This window comes from Vombatus ursinus, unplaced genomic scaffold (assembly GCF_900497805.2).
Source record: "Vombatus ursinus unplaced genomic scaffold, bare-nosed wombat genome assembly UNPS02014779.1, whole genome shotgun sequence".
Taxonomy (NCBI): Eukaryota; Metazoa; Chordata; class Mammalia; order Diprotodontia; family Vombatidae; genus Vombatus; species Vombatus ursinus.
The window spans coordinates 58,535,583-58,557,960 of NW_020954557.1; the positions used below are offsets into that span (position 1 = coordinate 58,535,583).

At 37.6% G+C, this 22,378-nt stretch overlaps 1 protein-coding gene across 1 annotated transcript in view; it reads left to right on the top strand.

Annotated features, from left to right (window-relative positions):
- Nucleotides 1-22,224, top strand: part of ITGB6 (integrin subunit beta 6) — a 95,012-nt gene extending 72,788 nt beyond the window's left edge. Inside the window, exons 14-16 of the mRNA XM_027866022.1 lie at nucleotides 3,197-3,316; nucleotides 9,442-9,608; nucleotides 19,686-22,224. Of these exons, the coding sequence (XP_027721823.1) occupies nucleotides 3,197-3,316; nucleotides 9,442-9,608; nucleotides 19,686-19,787 (389 nt within the window). The 3' untranslated portion in view covers nucleotides 19,788-22,224. The remainder of the gene's footprint in view (nucleotides 1-3,196; nucleotides 3,317-9,441; nucleotides 9,609-19,685) is intronic.
- Nucleotides 22,225-22,378: the final 154 nt, after the last annotated feature.

Below are 22,378 nucleotides of genomic sequence, written 5' to 3' on the forward strand. Positions count from 1 at the left end.
CTAGCTGTCCCTTTGCACATACATAAAATGAAGGGGTTGAATTAGTTGGCCTTTGAGATCCCTTCCAAATCTAAATATACCAAGATCCACTTTGAAAATAAGTAAAGGATATTTGAAAGCCCAGAAGGTATTTTAATGATCCAGTTTCCCACCCCTTTACAGATAGTAAAGTAAATTAAATCGTCATCCTTAATAATTAGCCTAGCATATGCTGTTACTCAGCTACTGGGCAAGTGTCTTTTTGCCATAGGCTGTTATAATTAAGTCTGGATAATTGTGCCTTAAAAGTGTTTATTTATGCTTTACCAAAAGATAAATTCAAATTCAATCCCTCTATCATAGTACTTCAAAACCCTTGTAGAAATTTCTGATTTTAAAGGAGGGTTATATCAATCCAGCAAAGTAGGACTTTTATAGTCTTTCATCTCTTCCCTCCCCCCAATTCCTGCCATTTTACCTGTCTTCCATAGGCCTTTTTTTTTTCTGATTCTCATTGCCTGAAATTTTGTTTACACTGTAACATTCAGGAGTAGTGCGGAGGGCTACCACAGCAGTGAAAAAAAGGCCTGAAGACCACGGAGCTACAAAAGAAAACAGTTGCTAATTATGCAAATTCATAGCAGAGGCTAGAATCCTGAGTATCACATTTGATAACACCCATTTCAAAACCCAAACACTTAAAAAAAAAGTCTAAAACTGGAGAAGTAACTTTAGTGAAAACGAGTCCTGGAATAATTAAAGCATTATCGGGAATAAGGACTCACAGGTCATATTACCGGTTCCATTAAAACTAAATGATCTTGACAAAGTAATTTAAGCCTCCCCTTGCTTCAGATTTTTCCATTTAAAAAACCTCCAACAAAAAAACAGGATTAATATCACTCAACTGAGAGGAACTGTGATACCCAGTCCATGAGGCAATTCCCTTTTTTTAGATGAAATATACTAAGAGGAATTTAACAAGGAAATAGAAGGAAGACCAGTTCCATAAGTGAGAGAGGGACTAACTCATCAGAAGAACTCCTATTACAAGCAAATGTCATTGCTTCTCAATAACCGCAAATGTCTATTTGAAATTAGTGAGAAGTCTGAATTATGGAATATACACTTTAACATCTACAATTTTGTCAGCATTGGTTATCCCACTACCAATCAAGATGGTAACCTTTCTAACATTTAGTAGAAAGTCTTTAAGAACTGCTGTGGCCAAAAAATTTAACACCCTTGAGGCAATCTGGTGATAAGCTTCTTCTATTTTAGCTGGATTGGTCCTAGGACAATTGCCTCACTAAGCACACCCTTGATAGTTTGGCACCATTTGCCAGAGCTGGTACTCCATTGGTAAAACCTCTGAGAATTGATCTAGTACTCCACTGGTAGAACCTTTGAGAATCCAGAGTCAGCTCCACACCACACTGAGGCATCCATACATAAGTGAAGCGATAGAGTATATACTTAATTCAATACTATGACTTTCCAGTGGAGGCAATATCTCCCATTAAGTTAACAAAGTATTATCTGTATTATCTAGAAAAGTCAGCTAACAAACATTTATTAAACATTTATGATGTGCCAGGTACTTTGCTCCATGCTGCAGATACAAAGAAAGGCAAAAGGTTCTTAGATTCTGTTTTAAAGACAATATAAGAAATGTATAAATACTATATTAATTATCCATAAGTAAAGAATTGTTTATGAAGTTTCCAAAATCAGTTTATAATCTCAGTTGAAGTAACTCCCCTGAAATCTTATTTATACTTTGAATTTGCTTGACAAGTTTCCTGTTATACCATACTGGAGGCAGTGGGATATGGTAAAAAGTACACTGAGTTTGGAGGATTTGGGTTCAGATCACCCACTCTGATATTTACTACTTGTGTGACCAGTTTAAGCTTCAAGCTCCTCATCTGTAAAATGAAGGAGTTAGACGAGATAGCTTCTGAGGTCCAGATCTAGGTCACATTCTAGATCTAAGATCTTATCAAGTCCTTGGGCAAGGTGGGTAAATAATGCTTGACATACCTTAGCCCTGAAAGAATGAGCTTTTATACTTTTTAAAATACAGTAGGAAAAAAAGTATCCATTCTAAACAGTCTGGGGAGTTACAAACAAAATAAATGTCCAAAGTTAACCAAAATTTAGTTATTCCTCTCTGGCATCAGAAAAAAATCACATAGAAGGGCTGAGTGAAAACTTTATTGACAAATCAATAAATGAAGCAGATTAGAAGTCACCTAAAAGCCATATTTGGTAACAGAAACACTGAAAATAACCTTCTGGTTTATAAAGGCCAGTCTTATGGAAACAACTATCAAACACAACGGTTTCTGGGGAAAAAATCCTACATAGAAGCCATTGGTCTAGAAGTTGTGACTAGAAAGGGACATAGCCTGGGTATAATTATATTACTTTCTTTTCATTTTCTGCACTAGATTTTTGTTCCTTCCTCTTGAATGAGCTCAGCCTGAAAGGTTCACTATTTGGGAGAAGTTTGAGAAAAGTAGGATTGCATTCTCTTACAGAAATGTATTAGGTCCTAGGCCAACTAAAATGGAGGGCAAACTGTTAGCTCAGGTTACTCCTTTATTCATTGGCCCTTGAATCATATGCTTCCACAATCCCTGGATTTCTGTTAAGTTATGTTTACTCTTGTGACAGTGCATGCCACACTGGTCTTCTGGAGCTGCATTGTGGGTGAAATAAATGAATATCCCTTTTCAAAGTATCAGTATCAGTTTAATATGTGAATTATCTCCTCTGAAATGTAATCCCAAAGAATTTCATTCTCCAGAACCTCCCAGCTGAAGAGAATATACTGCTCACTCTTTACTATAATCAGGACTCTTCTATTCCCCAGGCAGCTGGTGGCACCTGCCTTGGAAGTATTTTCAATGCATTGAGATTCAGAGTATAGCAGATTGATAGGGGCATTTGATGGTCAGTGCTGATGGGGGACACCTGGAACCATTTCCTGAAACATGAGGAAAACTTTAAAACTCGCTTGGAGAGAAAGGGGAGAAAAGTTTGAAAGTAGCATTAAAACTCTCCTATCCCTCAGATATTTCTAATTCCCATACTGCAACTGCTGAAATCTTTCTTTTGTGTGTTAATCTAATATTCATCTATGCCATGTGTTGTTACTCCTCATCAATGTTTAAATTGCATTTGACCTGGTGGATGGCTCCTTTCCCTGCAGATTTCTCAAAGGAAAATTCTGTTTCCTGCTCTTTGCAAGGGGAAAATGACTGCCTTATTACATTCCTGATGACCACAGATAAAGAGGGAAGAACAGTCCTTCATAGCATAAACCAGAAAGGTAAATATCTTTAAATGTATTGTCAGTGGCCACAGATATTATTTACAAAAGGAAAAAAAGAACTTGAATACATTTTTGCATCACTTGCAAGAAGAAGCATTTCCAAATTTCTGGTGTAATGCTGTATTGAATGTGTGCCTTCCAAAGAATGGAGAGACATTCATTCAAAGGCTTGAATATGTTTCAAATGATCTCCTAATGAGAAAGGTTAACAAGATTAGGTTCTTATGACAAGGTGTACCACACTGAATGTTGGCTGTGGGTTGGGGTAATGGTTAATGGGAGTGTAACCAGGGGGATGCCAAGAGGAAAGGATAACCAACAGCTTAACTAATGATACAGAAGATAGGTAAATTAGTATATAAATTCAAATCAGATATTCTAAGAAATCTAATTCTGCAGATAAATAAATGTAATCAGATAAACACTGATTGAGTGGTTTCATATTCATTCAGTTTTATTCAATAAGTACCTACTATGTGCCAGTTATTAGGAATGAATGAATGATGAATTAATGAATGAACAAATGAAAAAGCACTTATTGCGCATTAACTATCTCACAAACGCTGTGCTAAGTGGGTGGAATACAAATAGAAAAGCAAAACAATCCCTATTCTCCAGGAACCCATTTTCTAATATGGCAAGACAATACATAAATAAGGACCCATCTTCAGAGTGGATAGAAAGGCCTGGAGACCCATCAGGTTTCAGCAGCAAAGTGATGGCAATGCCCAGGAATCCCTAAAAGTGCATCCACAGGTACCATGATAATACCTGGAGATCTGGATAGCACAGCAGCAAGAAAAATAGTAAAGCCAGATGGACAAAAGGATAGGATAGATTATAAGACTCAGTGGCCCATAGAGCACAGTGGCAAGGTCTTCTATCTTACTAGAAGGATTGTATCTAGTCATTTTAGCTGGGTGAATAGCCACCACCCTCCCACAATAGCACTGTAGGAGCAAGGCCCATAGGGAAAGTAAGACAGAGGGTCAGAGTAGAATGGGGGCCCTGGAATCCTTCCCATGAGATAAGTGAGTCAAGATCTAGCCAGGAGGGGAAAAGAAGAAAGGGAAATTGACAGGAAGACTGAAGGAAAGAACTTTCTGCAGCATCTCTTCCATTGGGTTCACTCTATCTACTGGAATGTGGATGGTGAATGAACTGGGGCAGGAAACAGGTGCTGCTGGGCACTGGGGATACAAAAAAAAAAGTGAAACAGTCTGGACCTTCAAGGAGCTTTGTCTATTGGGAGAGGAGGAGAGAGAAACCCGGAGGTATATAAACCCAAATGTATATAAATAAATACAAATTTTATACCAAGTGATTGGGCAGGGGAGAGCTCTACCCATTGGGAAACATCAGGGAAGGAATTGAGCCGAGTGTTGGAGTGTAATAGGGATTCCAAGTGGAGGGGAAAGAATGTTGGGTTTGCATTCAGAAGATGTGGATATGAATCCTGGCTCAGTTACCTTACCTGTGCGGCCATGGAAAAGTCATTTAGCATCTCTGGGTGCCCATTTCCTCATCTGAAAAATGATGGAGTTGGAAGAGATGACCCTCCAGGCCTGTTCTAGCTTGCAGTCTACAATTCTATGATTCAAAGCAGAGAAAGGGAATAACCTTTATATAGTGCTCACTAGGTGCCAGCACTGTGCTTAGTGCTTTATAAATTTTTTGTACAAAATCTGAAATATTTTACTTTTTTAAACTTTGATCTAAGTTTACTTAGATTCCATGGACTTGATACAAGAGCATTTGATATGAATCAGGAAATAAAACACTGTTAATAGCCATAATAAACTTTGTTAAGAAATGTACATGTTGCAGAAAAAAAAAACTTAAATAACTTGGTGCCCAGATTCTATTAATATAAATGTTGGGACAAGAACAATGTCAAAGAAAACTTTAAAAACACTTTTTTTGATTAAGTCTGGGGCCCTATTAGACTATTCTGCCCTCCCAGTCTTCCTAGCCTATGCCCCCCTCCAGCTGGATGTGGGTTAGTTAATAAGGCCTCAGTTGTTTCCTGTAACTGTTTCTTATGGACATTTCATCCAGGTAATGGATAAATAAACAAAGCTCATAAGAAATATACAGATATAAAAATCTACAAACATTAGTAAATTACATGATCACAAAACACAGAAACACTTCACAATGTCCTAGTAAAATAACTGTCGCTTCCCCGCCCCCCCCACAGGCATCGTACAAAAATGAAAACAGAGAGCTTGTATTAAAGTTGAAGTCATCTTCAAAATATGTCTTAAATAAATTTCTTTTTGTGCTATTTGATTTTATATAAGACTGTACAAGCATGACTTGTTTTTCAGGCAATACCTAATTCCAAAAGGAAAAAAAAATTTTTTTAAATGAAAAACAAAAAAGGAATTTTTTAAAAAAAAACCAATGAAAATACAACAGTTTATCATACTCAGCAAAAAACTCATATAAATGTTAATGAAGTATTCTATAGAAATGAATTTCTAAAGATACTTTTACTCTTATAAAAAGAAGTTGTTATAAAAAGCTGTTTACAAGCTACATTCTATGAAAAATATGCCTTAGGAAGCCTTATCTAAAATTAAAAGACGGGATTGCCTGAGAAACAAATTCTACCCCACCCCACCCCCTGTGTGTGTGTGCAGACAAGCCACTTAATGGAAGGTAAAGTGTTTTATAATTATTATCTCAGTTGATCCAACAATTCTGGGAGGTAGTCCTACAATTATCCCCCTTTTACAAATGAGGAAACTGAGGCAAACAGAGATTAAATGACTTGCCCAGAGTCACACAGCTAGTAAATTCTGAGACTGGGTTTGAACTCGGATCTTCCTGACTCCAAGCCCGGTGCTCTATCCACTGTACCACCCAGCTGCCAGCTCTGCCCCTGGGTTGCCTGTGTGGTTGTCAGGAAATTCACTTTTCTGTAAAATGACATAGTTCAACTGGATATTCCCCGAGGATCATCCAGCCTTAAAAATCTATGATGTTATAGTCCAGGTGGGGAAAGTAAGCGCCAAAGAGGTGAAGAAATATCTATGTAGGTTAAAGAGCCAGGGCTAGAGCCTGTCTGCTAGTTCAGTGCTCTTTCCTCTACACTCTTGCTGCCCAAATCTTAGTTTCTGAAAAGCAAAAGGAAACATAAAGGATAGAAATGAATATTGTGCACATGCATTCTCTCTCTTTGCCTCTCTATCTTTCTCTTTTTGTGTCTCTGTCTCTAACTCTGTCTTTCTCTGTGTGTCTGTGATGGAAAGCTCCTCAAGAGAAGGGACTATTTTTTGGGGGAGGAGGTTTGGTTTGGTTTTTGCCTTTCTTTGCATTCCAGTGCTCAGCACAGTGGCTGGCACATAGTAGGTGTTTAATAAATGCTCATTGACTTGACTGAATCTGTCTCTCTCTCCTTCAACCATGTTTAGACTAAAATATTTTCTTAAGATGTAGATGTGATTGACTTTGACTTTAGATGTTTCAGACTAATAATTTCTGCTGCCCAAGCCCATTTACCTGTATTGAAGAGCTTTCCTAATTCATATTCTGACTGCAGGTGCTTAGGTACAATTCTCCCTGGGTTTTCATTACTACAGGCAGTTGCTATGGGGTCTTCCTCCCCAGTCATTACTTAAGTCAGAGATGTAGGTTTGGAGCAGGACACACACATATTCTCAATGGCACACAGACCTGCTGCTTGCTTCAATGGGGTGTCACTAACCCATTAAATACAGCCCTATTTCATTATTTTTGCTGGAATGCAATCTTCAGATCTTCAATACATACCCAAACCTTTTCATTAGGTCCCTTACTTAATTCTTTATAATCCCCTTACAAGGCATTTACTGGCAACATGAATCTTCTGGCTGGAGAACAAAAGAATGCAGACCAGGCATCATGCTGTTAGGGGGTCATTAGGCCCACCCAGATTCAGAACTGCTATAGATCCTTTTTCATAGAAGCTGCATGACATATTTCTCTCATATGTATAACACTACTCATTAAATTCCTATATTACAGACAAACTGAACTCTTTTCTGGCCCCATTCTCCTCTTCCACGTGCTGTCTCTATGCCTTTGCTTGTGTCGTCTCCCACGATCTCACAGTATCTTTCTTTTGACACCCTTCCCTTTGTTTAGAGTTCCCCTCAAGGGCCATCTCCTCAATGAATCCTTCCCTCAAACTGTCATGTGAAAGTTTTCTCTCTCTACTGAAATTTCCACTAAGATCATTCTGTTACAGTTATCACACCCTTCCTTGAATTGTAATCATTGTGTATATACATTTCATTTTCCCTAAATTACACTGTGAGCTCTGTGAGAGCAGGAAATAAAGAAAATCTGGTGTTTTTTTTTAATCTCTAGTACCCCATCCCAATCTCTGCTTGAGGTAACCCAGTGTCCCACTCTATCCCAAACTATGGTTCCACTACTCTATTCTTGATATCATTAGCTGGGGATCATCTACCCTGCCATTGATCCCCAAGATCCAGACCCTAAGTACTTCCTGGCCTTTCCATCAACAATGAAGCTGAATCTTCTTTTATTTTTCTTTCATAAAAATCCTTTGTTTTCTTTCCTTCCCAACATCCCTCCCTGGGTAGAAAGTAAAAAGAAAAACAAAACTTGCTTAGTTAAGTAAGACAAATCCCCCATTTAGCCAATATAGCCACATACAAAAATGTATGTCTCATCCTGCCATTTAGTCCAGTTTAGCCTATCTCTTTGCCAAAATTGGGTAATGTTCTTCATCATACATCCTCTGAAACCATGATTGATACTTGTACTGATCAGAGTTTTGAGGCCTTTCAGAACTGTTCATTTTTACAATAGTATAAATTGTTTTTCTGTTTGAAACATCCTATATATGTTGTCTTGGGCAATTAGAAGGTGAGCTTCTTGAGGGCATGGACTGTCTCACTTTTCTGTTTATATCTCTCACACTTAGTACAGTGTTCAGCACATAGTAAGCACTTGATAAATCCCTTTCTGTTACATTCCATTAATAAATGTTTGTTCAATTGAATCGATCAAGATTTGAATAAGCATGACTGGTTTTCATGTTTGATATCACTTTCTGCAGAATTTTGCAGATCTTTTTTCATGATAATTTCTCACATCCTATTTTTATACCAGGAAAAGAGGAATTTAGTTACAATGTTTTGTTAAGAAATGTATCATATCTCTAAGGCATACTGTAAGAACTATTGCTTATTTTGCCATCAATATTAGTTGACTAATAGAAGGAAAGGTTATTTGAATTTAAAATTACCCTTGGTATCATTAGCAGAGCCAGAGTAATATTTAAAGAGTACCTTCATACACATGGCACTCGGTAATGGGGAAACAGAATAAAATTTGAAAGACAGGATCTTCTCTTTACTTTCCAAAGGAAGTGGTATAATGTGAAGAGCATTGGATTACATAACAGGACACTTGGGTTCTTATCCTTGCTAAATGTCTTCAAAGGATTCACTTCATCAGTCTGGACCCTTATTTCCTTATCTGTAAAATGAGGGAATTAAATAGATGCTTGCTCTTAGCTCTAAGACACTAATAGTTCCAGGACAAAATATTTAGAGGAATTGTCTTGTTTGAATTTTTTGTTGTATTCTTGAAACTAGTTGAAGGGGTTAGATTACATGGCCTCTAAATTTCTTCCCAGCATTAACTCTATGATCCTAGATTTTTGTATGGCAAAGGAAAACCAAGAATGAATGACAAATGGATATTTAGTTGTTTGCCTGACCACTTATCCTTAGGATTGCACATTTGTATTTTAGCCTATGAACCATGTTATCCTCACTATTAATTTTCCATATGCACTGCTAATTCTTAAGTAACACTGAGTCAACCATCAAGGAAATGTTCAAATTATTCAGCATATATAAATTCTTCTTTTTTCTTCTATTTAAGGATAAAATTTTGAACATAGAGGGATGTACTGCCCCAAATTACCTACCCATTAAAAAAATCTTTAAGCTAAACTAGAAGGATGGAGCCTCATTATTTTCCCCTTTACTTTATGAAAGATACAATTAGAAAACCTGAGTGGGAATCCTTACCCTCTGTCAGTGGGGGAAATGTACTTACGATCTACATTCTAAACAAGACTTGTTTTGTTTCCACAGATTGTCCGAAGCCTCCCAACATTCCAATGATCATGTTGGGGGTATCTCTTGCCATTCTTCTTATTGGGGTGGTCCTGCTTTGCATATGGAAGCTGCTAGTATCTTTTCATGACCGTAAAGAAGTTGCCAAATTTGAAGCTGAAAGATCAAAAGCCAAATGGCAAACGGTAGGTGACTTGTCATAGAAGCTGCTGACAGTTAATTGGGAACACATTAACAGTGTCTCTTTTTCTACCTAGTCAGTGAAAGAAGCTCTGTGGGAAATGGGAGTAGTGGGAAAACCTCTCTATCCCAGAGCTCACTCAGGGTTTCTTTACTGTTGTAAGAAAGGCAGAGTCCCTTATTCCTTTCCAATCATCTGTCACTAATTGCACCCACAAAAGAAATTCCAATGGATATCTCTCTTAGCTATTGCACTACCACGTGGGGAACAGGAAATACCATCCCCTTGAGTGGCTAGCCTGTGGCTAGTTGGCTCCCCTGTGGCTAGTTGGCTCCCCTGTTTTGTGCTTATTTTCTTGGGAAATTGAGACTTTTATCCTTCTGGACATCTCAGGAAATCCTTAGGGAAGTGGAGGCCTTGCTCCATGCAGGAATCTTTGAATCACCAAGGGGTTACCTCAGGACTCAGAGCTCCATCTGATGCAGCACAGAAGACATTTCTAAATATTTCCACAAAGGGGCTATATTATACCAAATGTAATCATGTGTGTAAATGGCATGACAGTTCACACCAGTCTCCATGGAAATGCCTCCCTTTTCTCATAATATGCAACAATAAAATGTTGTTTCAGACAATCTTTCAGATATCACCCAGATAGTTATTATGAATAACATATTGTAAACAGCTACCTGAAAGCCTATCAACTTTGAAAAAGGTACATGTGATATTTAAGTTGCTATACTTCCAGGAGAAAAGCGCCTAATGGAACTCAATTTAACTTATTTCTCTTACACTTCCTTATAATAGATAATTAAATCTCTAGGGACCCAGGGAAACAATTTCATGGTTTTAATTTCCTATCCCTACCATGCATACTACATTCATCTATCTAATAGCAATTAATTTATATTATTAAAAAACACAATAATATTATTGGGGAAAATATCAAAGCATACAGTTTACTCCATTCCAGTTGGTTTGTGAACCAATCCTTTATACTACATATTTCTTTCTCACCTTAATTCTATTTCCTAATACTTTTTGGTGTACTATCTTTAATGATGGTATAATAGATAGAGTGTCAGGCTTGGAATCAGGAAGAATCATCTGTTTGCTTCAGTTTCCTCATCTGCGAAATAAGCTGGAGAAGAAAATGGCAAACCACTTCAGTAATTTTGCCAAGAAAACCCCAAATGGAGTCACAAAGAGTCAGGCATAACTGAAAAATGACCAAACAATAACAACAACAAAATTTCTTTAATGCTTTAAGGGAATGAGATTTCCTTTATTACATAAATATATAGAGGGAAAGGGCATTTTTATGGCATGACTATTTTAAGTAATCATTTCAAACCAATGTCAGCATAATACAGGACAATGTTATTTGTCCAATATTTTATGCTCCGGGTAGAAATGCCCACAGTAGGGAAGAACGTAGATGTGGATTACAGTATGGACATGGCAAATGTGTTAATTCTATTCATTTAGACATCCAAACGTTAACTATAATAGAGAGCAGAGTTGGTTAGAATATCATGTTCATGAGGTCAACATGGTTGATTTGGGCCAGTTAATATCAGTTGACTTCATGACCAAGCACCTGGTCCCAGCCTGAACCAGCTGCCTCATGAGCACCTGGCATGGGTCACAAGAAGAAATATGTGAGAGAACGAGAATCAATCCTTTACCACTCCTAGAAAAACAGTGCAAAGCACACTCACCTCCTCCATCTTTTTTTTAACCAGTCCTGTGATTTAATTGACATAGGAAACTCCCTCTACCAATGCAGATTAACAAGGATTCTGCAATTTAAAGTATTTGAGAATTACCTGGAGTCTTTGAGAGGTTGAATGTTTTTGCCCGAAGTCACATAGCCAGACGTCAGAGGTAGGCCTTGAACCCAGGTTGTCCCAGCTCTGTATTGGGCTTACCACTCACTTGTTTATCTTTTGCCACCAACAATAATACATTATCATTAGTTATTTGCTATGTTTAAAGAGCATTTGTAGTATTGGGGGTTATTTTTGTTTTGTTTTTTTTGATCCAGACCTGTGATTTCATTAGTCTGGAGAATTCCCAGTGAGGGAAGGGATTCTATCTACCATTGCATATTAAAAATGTTCTGCAACTTAACAGTCTTAGAGAGTTTCCCTACAAACACAAATTCTCCTAAAAACATAATTTTAAATGATAAAAGTCATTAGATTTCTTTTTTTCAGATGATTAATTTTTGTTATTAGTAGAACCTAAATTATATCTGGACCAATATAAATTTCCTTGGCATGGCAAGTAGCATCAACAGCAAACTTCATTGACTTCATACTTTTCCTGCCCATCTCTTTATAGTGAAATGGAGAGAGTTAGGGTATTCCAAGAATCTTGGTAGCAGAGATTCCTCATATCACTTTGGTGGGGTGGGGGAAGGGATTGCAAGTTATATGGACCCTCCCATTCTTTCTTCCTTTTTAAGAAAGTTCCTCCACTGTTTAACCATAGGCTAGCAAAATGGTGGTATAGTGGGATGGCCAAACACCATGGTATAGGACGTTGAGATCCTGGACTCCCTAAAAGCCCCTTTTTGTGGCTGGAGGGAAAGGAAAATAATCAATTTAGAACTTAGTGATCATTTAGTCCAATCATCTCATTCTACAGATGAGGAAACTGATGACTGAGAGGCCAAGAGATTTGCTCAAGGTCACATAACTAATAGGGATTTGAGAGATTTGAATCTATATCTTCCTGATTCCAAGTCTAGCCCTCTATCTACTTAATCAGAGTGCCTTATGTCAAGGAATGAAGCATAGAGGTCTTTGCTGCCACCATTTTAGGGCTTTCTTTTTTTCTTTTCTTTTTAAACTATCATTTTGAGTATTAGTAACCTTTCCCCTCCAGGGTCCCTTCCAGCTCTAGATCTTGGATGTTATAACCCTCATCCCCTATAATCTTCCTCATAGTAACTTATTATTGAATTCAATTCAACATTTAGTAAGCACCTACTGCATACAATGTACAAAGTAGTACTACTACCGCAATGATAGTTCTTCAAGGCAACAAAAATTATTATACTACGGTGATGGCAATGTATACTTGAAGCATTTTGTCGGTGTAGGGAATTTTGACAGGGAGGAAGGGGCAGCGTGTGGAAATTCTCTCCATTTGCTTCTATGACTTAATTTATAAGAACTAGAAAGTGGCCTGAAGACCATGGTGATTAAGAATTTTGCAAAGGGTCACACAGCTAACCTGTCTGAGTCAGGACTTGAGAGTCAAGATTTGAACCCAGGCCTTTCTGACTCCAAACCCAGCACTCCATCCTCTCTGGTGCACTGTTTCCAGCAAAAATAGATAAGAGTATAAACTCTATACACCTGGGCAATTACAGATATGCTCACCTAAATACAGAGTGCAGACTTGTCCAACTTAGAAGACTATTCCTTTTGTATGCATACTCTTAAACATCTGCCAAGTCCAGTCTATTCTGGTTCCTTTCATCTAGCTCTCTGAGTAAACTTTGCTTTCCTTTTCTGGATATAAACTGTTCCAAACAGTACTTCCCCCAGAAATCTGCCCCAAATTTTTTAAAAGTAAAACCTTCTTTCCCTTGCTCTCCTCTATTTTTTCTAGTAATTTGAGCTTCCTTTGGCCCTCCTGGCCTTTAACCCAACGACTACTTCTTCCTAGGGAGACAGAGAACGAAAGGAGTAAGGCAGCCTTTGTTTACCCCCAAACAAAAATTGAAGGCTACGGTCTTGGAGTATATACATATATGCAGAAGACATCAACATAATTACAGGAAGGATCTTACACCACCATGCCCCTTGTAATGGGAGGAGATCCCAAGGGATTCATTACAGGCAGCCTGTGCTCAGACTTAGGGACTCTCAATACTGATGCTCCCATGGGGTGGGTGTTTGAGGATCATAAAGGCCCAAGCTGGGCTGTTTGTATTTCCACGCACAACCTTTGATTGGTTTTTCCATTAAATAATAAGTACGTGTACTGCAGACACTTGGGCAATTATATGATGTATATCTACTAATCAGCATGTTTTATGTTTTCATAAAAAAAGACATGAGTGCCGACAAAAGATTTATATCTTTTAAATAATGTTTTAATTAACAGTTAATTTTTTCCAAAACATGAATTGTTCTTACCCAGGTTGTAAGACATGATTGAAATTCAAATGCTGAATTTTATGCTGTTTCTTCATCTAGAATGAGACACCACACATTATGAAACATAAATGAAATGAAAAATATTATTTCCTTGCCAAACTGAGTTTCTTTGAATAACAAATGTTCATGCTCTGACTAGATAATGATTACTCAACTCAGATGCAAAACAGATTTATTTCACATAGTTCAGCTCAAGTTTCATTATTATAGATGCCCTACTAGCAGAAGTTTGTCTCCAGGGCCTCTATTTTGGGGTTCTCAATTCAATTCAGATTCTACCCAAGATCAGTTTCTTCTTCAAAACTTCAATTTGATCTGGTCTTAAAATGGCACTCAGCCGCCCCAAAAAAAGTGACCAATCATTTCTCCTTGTCCAGAAGCTGCTATTACTGTCCTCTAGAGACATGAGTGCTTATCCCTCAAAGCCTATGAAAGTAAACTGGAGAAAAAGGGAATCTTCCGAAAGTCTATTTAACAGAATGTAAGAAACAGGACTGAAATCTGCCACTTTGACATGACCGTACTTTTTGTATGGCTCTGACTCATTTTTTCATATTAAAAAAATGAAGAGAAGGAGGTTGAATTCATCTTTGATTAGAATTTTTTTCAAGGTTGTCAAGTCATTAACCTGAGAGATGAAAAAATGTTCTGTTTGACATTTCTTCTAGTCATGAATTGATTTCTGTTGCACTAAGCAAATCAAGCCTGCTTTTTGTAGTTTGGTGATCAGTAAGGGATCAGTGGGTCATGACAAAGAGTTTTCCTGTTTATCAGGTTTTTTTCCCCATTTCTAAAAAACCTATTAATTGCATTTTGCTAAACATGCAAGAGGAAACTAGGTGGCTCAGGGTATAGAGTGGTGGGCCTGAAGTCAGAAATAACCTGAGTTTAAATCTGGCCTCAAATACTTACTAGCTGTGTGACCCTGGGCAAGTCACTTAATCTCTGTTTGCCTTAATCCATTGGAGAATGAAATGGCAAACCACTTCCATATCTTTGCCAAGAAAACCCTATCGTATGGTCCATAGGGTCAAAAAGAGTTGGAAACAATTGAATGACTGAACAATAACAACATTAAGACATGCAAACTAGAGGATGTGCCTTTAATCGTTTAGAGCAGCTTTTTCACTCCTGTTTGACTAAAAGAAATGAACTTAGAGCCGTACCTTCAAGGTATATACAATCTAGCCTTATGTTAAAAAAAAAAAAAAAAGATAAGGCTACTGATTTTCCATAATATGGGAAAATTACAGGAAGTGGTATTTCAAATGGAAAGCTTATTTCAAGGGGAAAATAATTATTTATGAGGAACTGAAGAGGGCAGTATGCACATATGAGCTTATAATAACTTGTTTACATGGATCATTAAAGTTTGAAAAATGTTTTCACCATAGCTCTAAAGGATAAGTAGTAGCATTCTTTCACAGACAAAAAAAAAATTGAGATAAACAGTATTTGAGTGACTTAGGGGGCAACATGGTGAGGTGTAAATGTACTGACTTTGGAGATATAGAGTCTCGTGCTGAATTTGGAGTCTGTGAGCCAAAGGACCTAGACTCTAGTCTCTACTTTTCCACTTTCTACTTGTATGACCTTGGGCAAATCATTTAGCCTTTCTAGATCTTATCTATTCAGTCAGATGATTGAATTAGATGACATCTGTGATTCCTTCTAGCTCTAACACTATGATTCTGTTACTTGCTCAGGGTGACATAGCAATTGCCCAATACTATCTCAGATCTCTCACTCTTGATCTCTATCTCTCTCATTCTCATATACATACATCTCTTTCCTAAACATTTATTTAGCCAAAATATAATCTTTATCCATTTTATCGGTTGTGCCTTATTTAAACAACTAAACTTATTTGGGTACATGTCATACTACTCTTTCCCTGCCCCACCTTGGGGTAAATTTCATGGGGTTGGGAAAAAACTAGTTGGGAAAGAGACTATGTTGCCTGTTTTCACATACACACGTGTATATGTATGTAGATCTATATCTATATATATCCAGGGTTTAGCATAGTGCTTTGCAAATATTAAACACTAAATAAATGTTTTTCATTCATTTCCTCAAATCAGTGCAGTTCAATAAAGGAGGGCAAACCCCCTCACCCCCACCCACACCCCAGTAGCAATCTGACCTAGATGTCCCAAGAAAGATACACTTCCTCATTTTTCAGTTCCAGACCCTCATCCCACCTTCTTACTCACCACATTAAAAGGGAATATTTTCAATTTAGAAACTTGCCTCTAGTCCCATTGCCTAGTTTTCTTTCAATAATTGTGATTCTTAGTAGTGGGCAGTATTGAAAATGATGTGGTAGAGGGACTGGTAGCTAGACTTCTGAGCTTCAGATCCAGCTTCTCTTTTTTGTCATCTAGTCACTTTGATCACAGGGCCTCTCAGCTCTCCTTCCTGTTCCAGGATAGTCTGGGCCCACTTTGCAGCAAAATTCAAAGCATCTTCTTCCTTTGGCTCTTAGACCCCATTCATCCCAGCAACTCTATTAAACAGGCTGAGAAAGATCACTATTCAAAGGAAAGAACTAAAGTTTTTTTTTCCCATGCAACATCATGTACCCCCCCCCCCAAAAAAAAGACCCTGGAGTTCATTAGGAGATATGGTATCTCTTATACCTACTGCCAATGGTGTGATCTTAGGCAGTGAAAAATTTAAACCCAAAGCCCAGGTGGGTGCCATCTCCAGTTGTCCTGATCTGTATCTTGTAACTGGACCCAGATGGCTCCCGAAGAGAAAGTGAGGCTGGTGACTTTGCACAGCCCTCCCTCACTTAAATCCAATTTACTTACAAGTCATGGCATCACCTCCCTGATGTCATGGTGCTCTTCAAGAACGAAGAGCAAACAACAATACAGCCCAGCTTCTTCCTTTGGAAGTTGAGGGGATTAGACTCAATCATCTGTATGTTTTTTTTCCTAGTCTAAATGTCTATGATTTTTTAAATTTGATTTTGTAAAATATGAACTTATTCTATGCCAGGTTATTATACCAGTTAGGAAATTAAAAAATGAAATACAATATAATATCTACCCTCAAGGATATTACAATCTAATGAGGCATAAGACTTGTAAAAAAAGAAGTACAACATCAGATTGAATGTGATTCATATAAAGAAGATCTCCAGAGAACTATAAGAAATTTGAGGAAGGAGAATTCATTTTAAGTAGTGAGTTGGAAGGATGATCAGGAAAGGATTCAGGGAAGAAGTGTCCAGTGAGATGAGTCTTGATAGAAGAGGTTTCAATAGCCAGAGATTTAGAGGGAGTGGTTTGTTAGCATAGAAGATGGCCCACCTGAATTTACAGAGATAGGAGGGAGCAGAATCATATCTGGGAACAGTCAGTGTGTGAGGAGTGTGAAAAGAGTATGTAAAGAGTAGCAGAATGAAATGAGGTTGGGATCAGATTGTGGAGGGTCTCAAGAAACAGATAAAGACTTTGTGTTTTTCCCCCATAGGCAATAGGGAGCCATTGAAATTTTTTTCAGCAAGGGAGTGATATGGTCGGATCTATGCATCGGCAAGATTATTTTGGCAATTATGTGGAGGATGGGTTGTAGAGGAAAGAGACTAGAAGCAGGAAGACCAGCTAGAAGACTATTACAATAATCCAGGAGAGAGGTAATGAGAGCCTGACCTCGTGAGTCAGCAGTAGGACTAGGAGGGAACAGATTTAAAAAGACATTTCTGAGATAGGTATGCAACTTTAAAATCTGTTTGAAGAAATAGGATTTTTTTTTCAATATCCAATCTAAAATTCCTTCCCTGAATGGGCCTGCGCTGGGCTTTGGGGCCAGATTGTTGACTTGAAACCGGTAGTCCCAGTAAGAAAAACACAGACACACTGAATGACATACAGAGAATGGACAGAGAGGTAAATTAGAAGATGTTACTTTTTTACTTTTAGTCTTTACTTTTTTAAAAAAACAAATTTAATTGTATTATTTTTATACTTGAAGCTTTCAACTTTTTCGCCTCCCCCAACTCACTAAAATAAATAAATGAATAAACCGAATGCCCTCAGTAACCCAGAATTGGAATCACAGAATATACGGTTTGATCACATAGAAAGAAGGTGAATTGGCCACATATCTCTCCTAGACTAGAAGTCAACATGTGTTTGTAAGCACCTACTATGTGCCAGACACTGTGCTAAGTGCTGGGGATACAAAGCAAGCAAGCAAGCAAAAAACAGGTTCTGCCTTCAAGCACCTCATAATCTAATAAAGGAGACAGCATGCAAACAACTATGTATAAACAAGATAAATACAGGATAAAATGGAGATAATCTCAGAGAGAAGACACTAGCATGTAAGAGGAACCAGGAAAGGGCAGCAAGGTGACTGGAGTCAGGAAGATTCATCTTCCTGAGTTCAAACCTGGCCTCAGACACTTACTAGCTGTGTGACCCTGGGCAAGTCACTTAAATCTGTTTGCCTCAGTTTCCTCATCTGTAAAAATGAGCTGGAGAAGAAAACGGCAAACCACTCCAGTATCTCTCCACCAAGAAGATCCCAAATGGGATCCCAAAGAGTCAGACATGACTAAGCAACAACAAGCACAACAAAGTATAAAAAGACTGGAAATGGAGGCGGGGCCCAGGTCGTGAAGGACCTTAAAAGCTAAAACAGAAGATTTTATACTTGATCCCTGAATAGGGAGCCATTGAAATTTATTGAATATGAAGGGTAACATCCTCAGACCTCTACATTAGGCAGAACAATTTGTTAGCTGAGTGGTGGATAGACTGGATTGAGGACAGACAAATCAAGGAAAACAACCAGCAGACTATTGCAGTAGTCCAAGCAAGAGGTGATAGGGGCCTGGACCAGAGTGGTGGCAACATTAGAGAAGAAAGGGGAGTATATGTGAGGAGTGTAATACAGGTAGAATCAGCAGGACTTGGCAAATTATTTAGATCTAGGAAGTGAGAGAGAATAAACATGACACTGAGATTGCCAACCTGGATAACCTGGAGAAAGATGCCATACTCCATAATATTCAATTGTAGTCTAGTAGACTAGACTAAATACTACTCATTTAGGATATTGCTTGGTATTCATAAACTTGAATGTTTCATCATCTCATCCATGATAGGATAGCAACTTATCCTCAGGTCTCATTCTAAGGATTGTCATCTGTGATCTTTCATATATCATCCTTTTAAGGACCCACTCATGCTAGAAACCTGTCATTTCATATTTTGTGGATACCAATGTATCACTTGGACTTTCTGTTATCACTCTTCCTTACTACGTAACTTGTCTACCTACTTCCTCTAATCATGCATCTCCTTGATGATGAGTTCTCAAGCCATTTTTTGTATCCAAGTCATGATCAATAACAGACTAACAATAACAGACTTCCTTGTACTCTCCATGTATCTCTCCACTGTTCTTTGGGCCACCTGCCTTTTGGATTCTCTGAATATTGTTGAGTTCCATGACACGCATATAGCGTGGCCAAGACAATGCTGCTATGGTGTAGAAAAGATCTGGACGAGGAACAGTTTAGCATCATTGAAGCAGTCTGTACATTCATTCTATATACATATATATATATATATATTTTAAGTCAAATAATACTTGGAGGGTACAAGATGTTTTCTAACAATTAATCAGTTCCAAGAAGGTTAAGATTTCCTAAACTGTCCATCAAAATATTTCAGGATATTTTTGACTTATTTGCAATAAAAGTCTACATGAAAACACTGTAAGTACAATGTAAGACATCAAAATGATACAAATGAAGTCTCAAAATGACTTTTTTCTTGTCAAAACATTTTTAACTTAATGAAATTACTTAAAGCCACCAAAATAGAGTCCTAGCAAAATTTATGTACCTCTAATTGAAGTTTTTCTTTTTTCTTTTTCTTCTTCAGGGAACCAACCCACTGTACAGAGGCTCCACAAGTACATTTAAAAATGTAACATATAAACACCAGGAAAAACAAAAAATGGGCATTACCGCAGATTCCCATTAGCGGTTCATGCACTAGAAAAGTCTGTTTCACTGATAGAAAATGTCAACTGCACGATTTAATTTTTATTTCTTTGTTGCTATAAATTGAGGTTTGCTCAAGATAATAATAGGTCATTTCGAGATCAGCCTTACTTGTGGGAAGGTTAGCGACTGATGCCTGCCAGGTTCAAAATAATTAAGAAAAGGAGTATCAGCAACAAAGACTTGACTTTGGGGATCATGTTAATGAATGCAAAACCTATTGCGTTTGTGCCTGGGGAAAAAAAATCCTCAGAAAGAAGTATCTGCGGATTGAATTTGCATGTGAAAAATATGAAGAATTAGAATTTCATTTGTTTTAGAAATATTGTCTTTGTCCTAGCAGAACCACAAAACCTTGCCAATACCTACTCACACAACACAGTACATACATATTCCTGAACAGTGGCCCCATTCTTAGAGGACGACCAAAGGCACTTGTAAATGATGAGATTGGGATATTATTCCAGTGGTAATTTATTGGATATTATTCCAGTTAAGAAAGAATTATTCTCAAAATAGCACCAGCTGTAAGACTGCAGATGAAGTGAACCAGAATAATTTGGGTTTACAATGGCTAGGGTTTCACATCACTCCAGTCCTCTTTTTGGTGAATGCAAGAAGGAACTGGGAAGAGCCTCAACAGGCAGAGACCATGAATTTTACTCACCATTGAATCCTTCATAGTTTGCATTCAAACAATATCCCCTCATATCAATGCTCTGCAAGCAAGATTTTTTATTTGTTTTCTGCATGAGGAAGAGAAGTCAAATAATTTAGAAATTAGGAAGTCGCCAGAGAGAGACTGAGGCAGAGGAGGACAGAGAGAAAGAGAGACAGACACACAGGGGAAAATAAAGGGATGCTAGAGTTTAGTGTATTAAACTATTAAACTATTCAAGGCTATAAAATCCTTACCTTCCCCACAACTCAGGTTTTCTCCTGTATACTCCTAAGTCTGTTGGGGATTTTTTGGGGGGGCGGGGTAAGAAAAATTACTTTTTTTTAAGAGTGTCAGGTAACTTAACTGGCAAAGAGCTCTAATAATATAAAAAGGGGATTATACAGGATAAAATCCAAAGTGGTTTTTAATCGTAGTCCTTCATGAATAACTTTTTTCTTTATTAGTTGCCTTATCACATCAGTCTTAATCTATAAATTTGATCTGGTAAATAACATCCATAAGCCATTCAAAATTTTGTATTTTTACTTTACATCTGAGAAATACATTTGGCTATATAGAGATATTTATGGATTATTCACAGATGTGAAAGTCTCTATAGTTTTCCTAAGACAATGATAGAAAGATTGCTTCAGTTGAGTGAAAGGTAGAACTTAAGGCATTAGAGCCAAATCCCACTGGAATTTAGGCAAGGTATTGTAGGCTCCGCAATGTTAATTACCATGAGTTTAACCATAAAGTGAAGCAGTTTACTAGGTTAATAGTTTGTCCATTATCTAATAGAACAGGTTATTGGGACTTTGTGACCCTAGGCGAGTTACAACTTGTCTCAGTGCCGCAGGTAACTAAGGCAATAAATTAACAACGTGATTAGGGCCTGCACCAAGGTGGTGCTAGTGTCAGAAGAGAGAATTAGGCATATATAAGAGAGATGTTATGTAGGCAGAACTGACAGGATTTAGCAATTGATTGGATATGTGGAGGGGAGATTGTGAGAAAGAATGAAGATGATACTTAGGTCTAAATGTGCATGGGTAAAGGAAGTTGCTCACCTGAAGCTATAGAAAAAAAAATAGTCACTGGAATGTCAAGGGCTAACTAGTTACGGGTCTCTTTGTCTTTTGATACTTCCTCCCACGTTACATTGTGACCTCATTTCCCTCCATTACGTCTATAAGGTATATTGAACTACATTACTAAGTCTATTGCAAATTTACTCAAGGCCTTACTAAACGGTAACCTGAGAAAATTGACGTGCTTCAGTAAGCACATAGTAAGCACTTAATTAATGCCCATTCATTCATTCAATGTCTAGCTTCCTGACTTAAGGATTGACTTAGGACCTGGGAAATACCTGTCTCACTCTGTATGTGAGTTATATTACTGATCATACATCGATATCTACATGGGATTTACTGTTTTAAAGACATTTTTGCATTCATTACTGGGAAGGTACTTTAGAAAACTTTTAGGAGTGTGTGTGTTTATCAATGTGTGGATGCGTGTGGATGTGTGCATGTATTTGTATATTTGTGTATTTGTGTTGGGGAGGATAAAGTCTTTCTGCTGTTTTCAAATATTGTTTTGTCCCAAGGCTGGTCCTTGAAAAAGCCAAAACATTAAAAGAAGTACTTCTGTTCATTGAAGAGTTAAGTTACATGAAAGTAGATTTTTTTTGTTAGCAATGTTGTTGTGTTTTTGTGCTGATTTAAATAAACATGGTAATTTAAACAATGAATTTTTAACAAATGACAATCCTTTCCATGTATGGCATAAAATGCCTCCTGCTTTGCTAACTATCTTCTTTGATTTCTTTACCATACTCCCAGAATTGGGGAGGAGGGCTTAAGGGGGAAATAAAAGGGATACAGAAAGACCAGGGCAAAGAATGT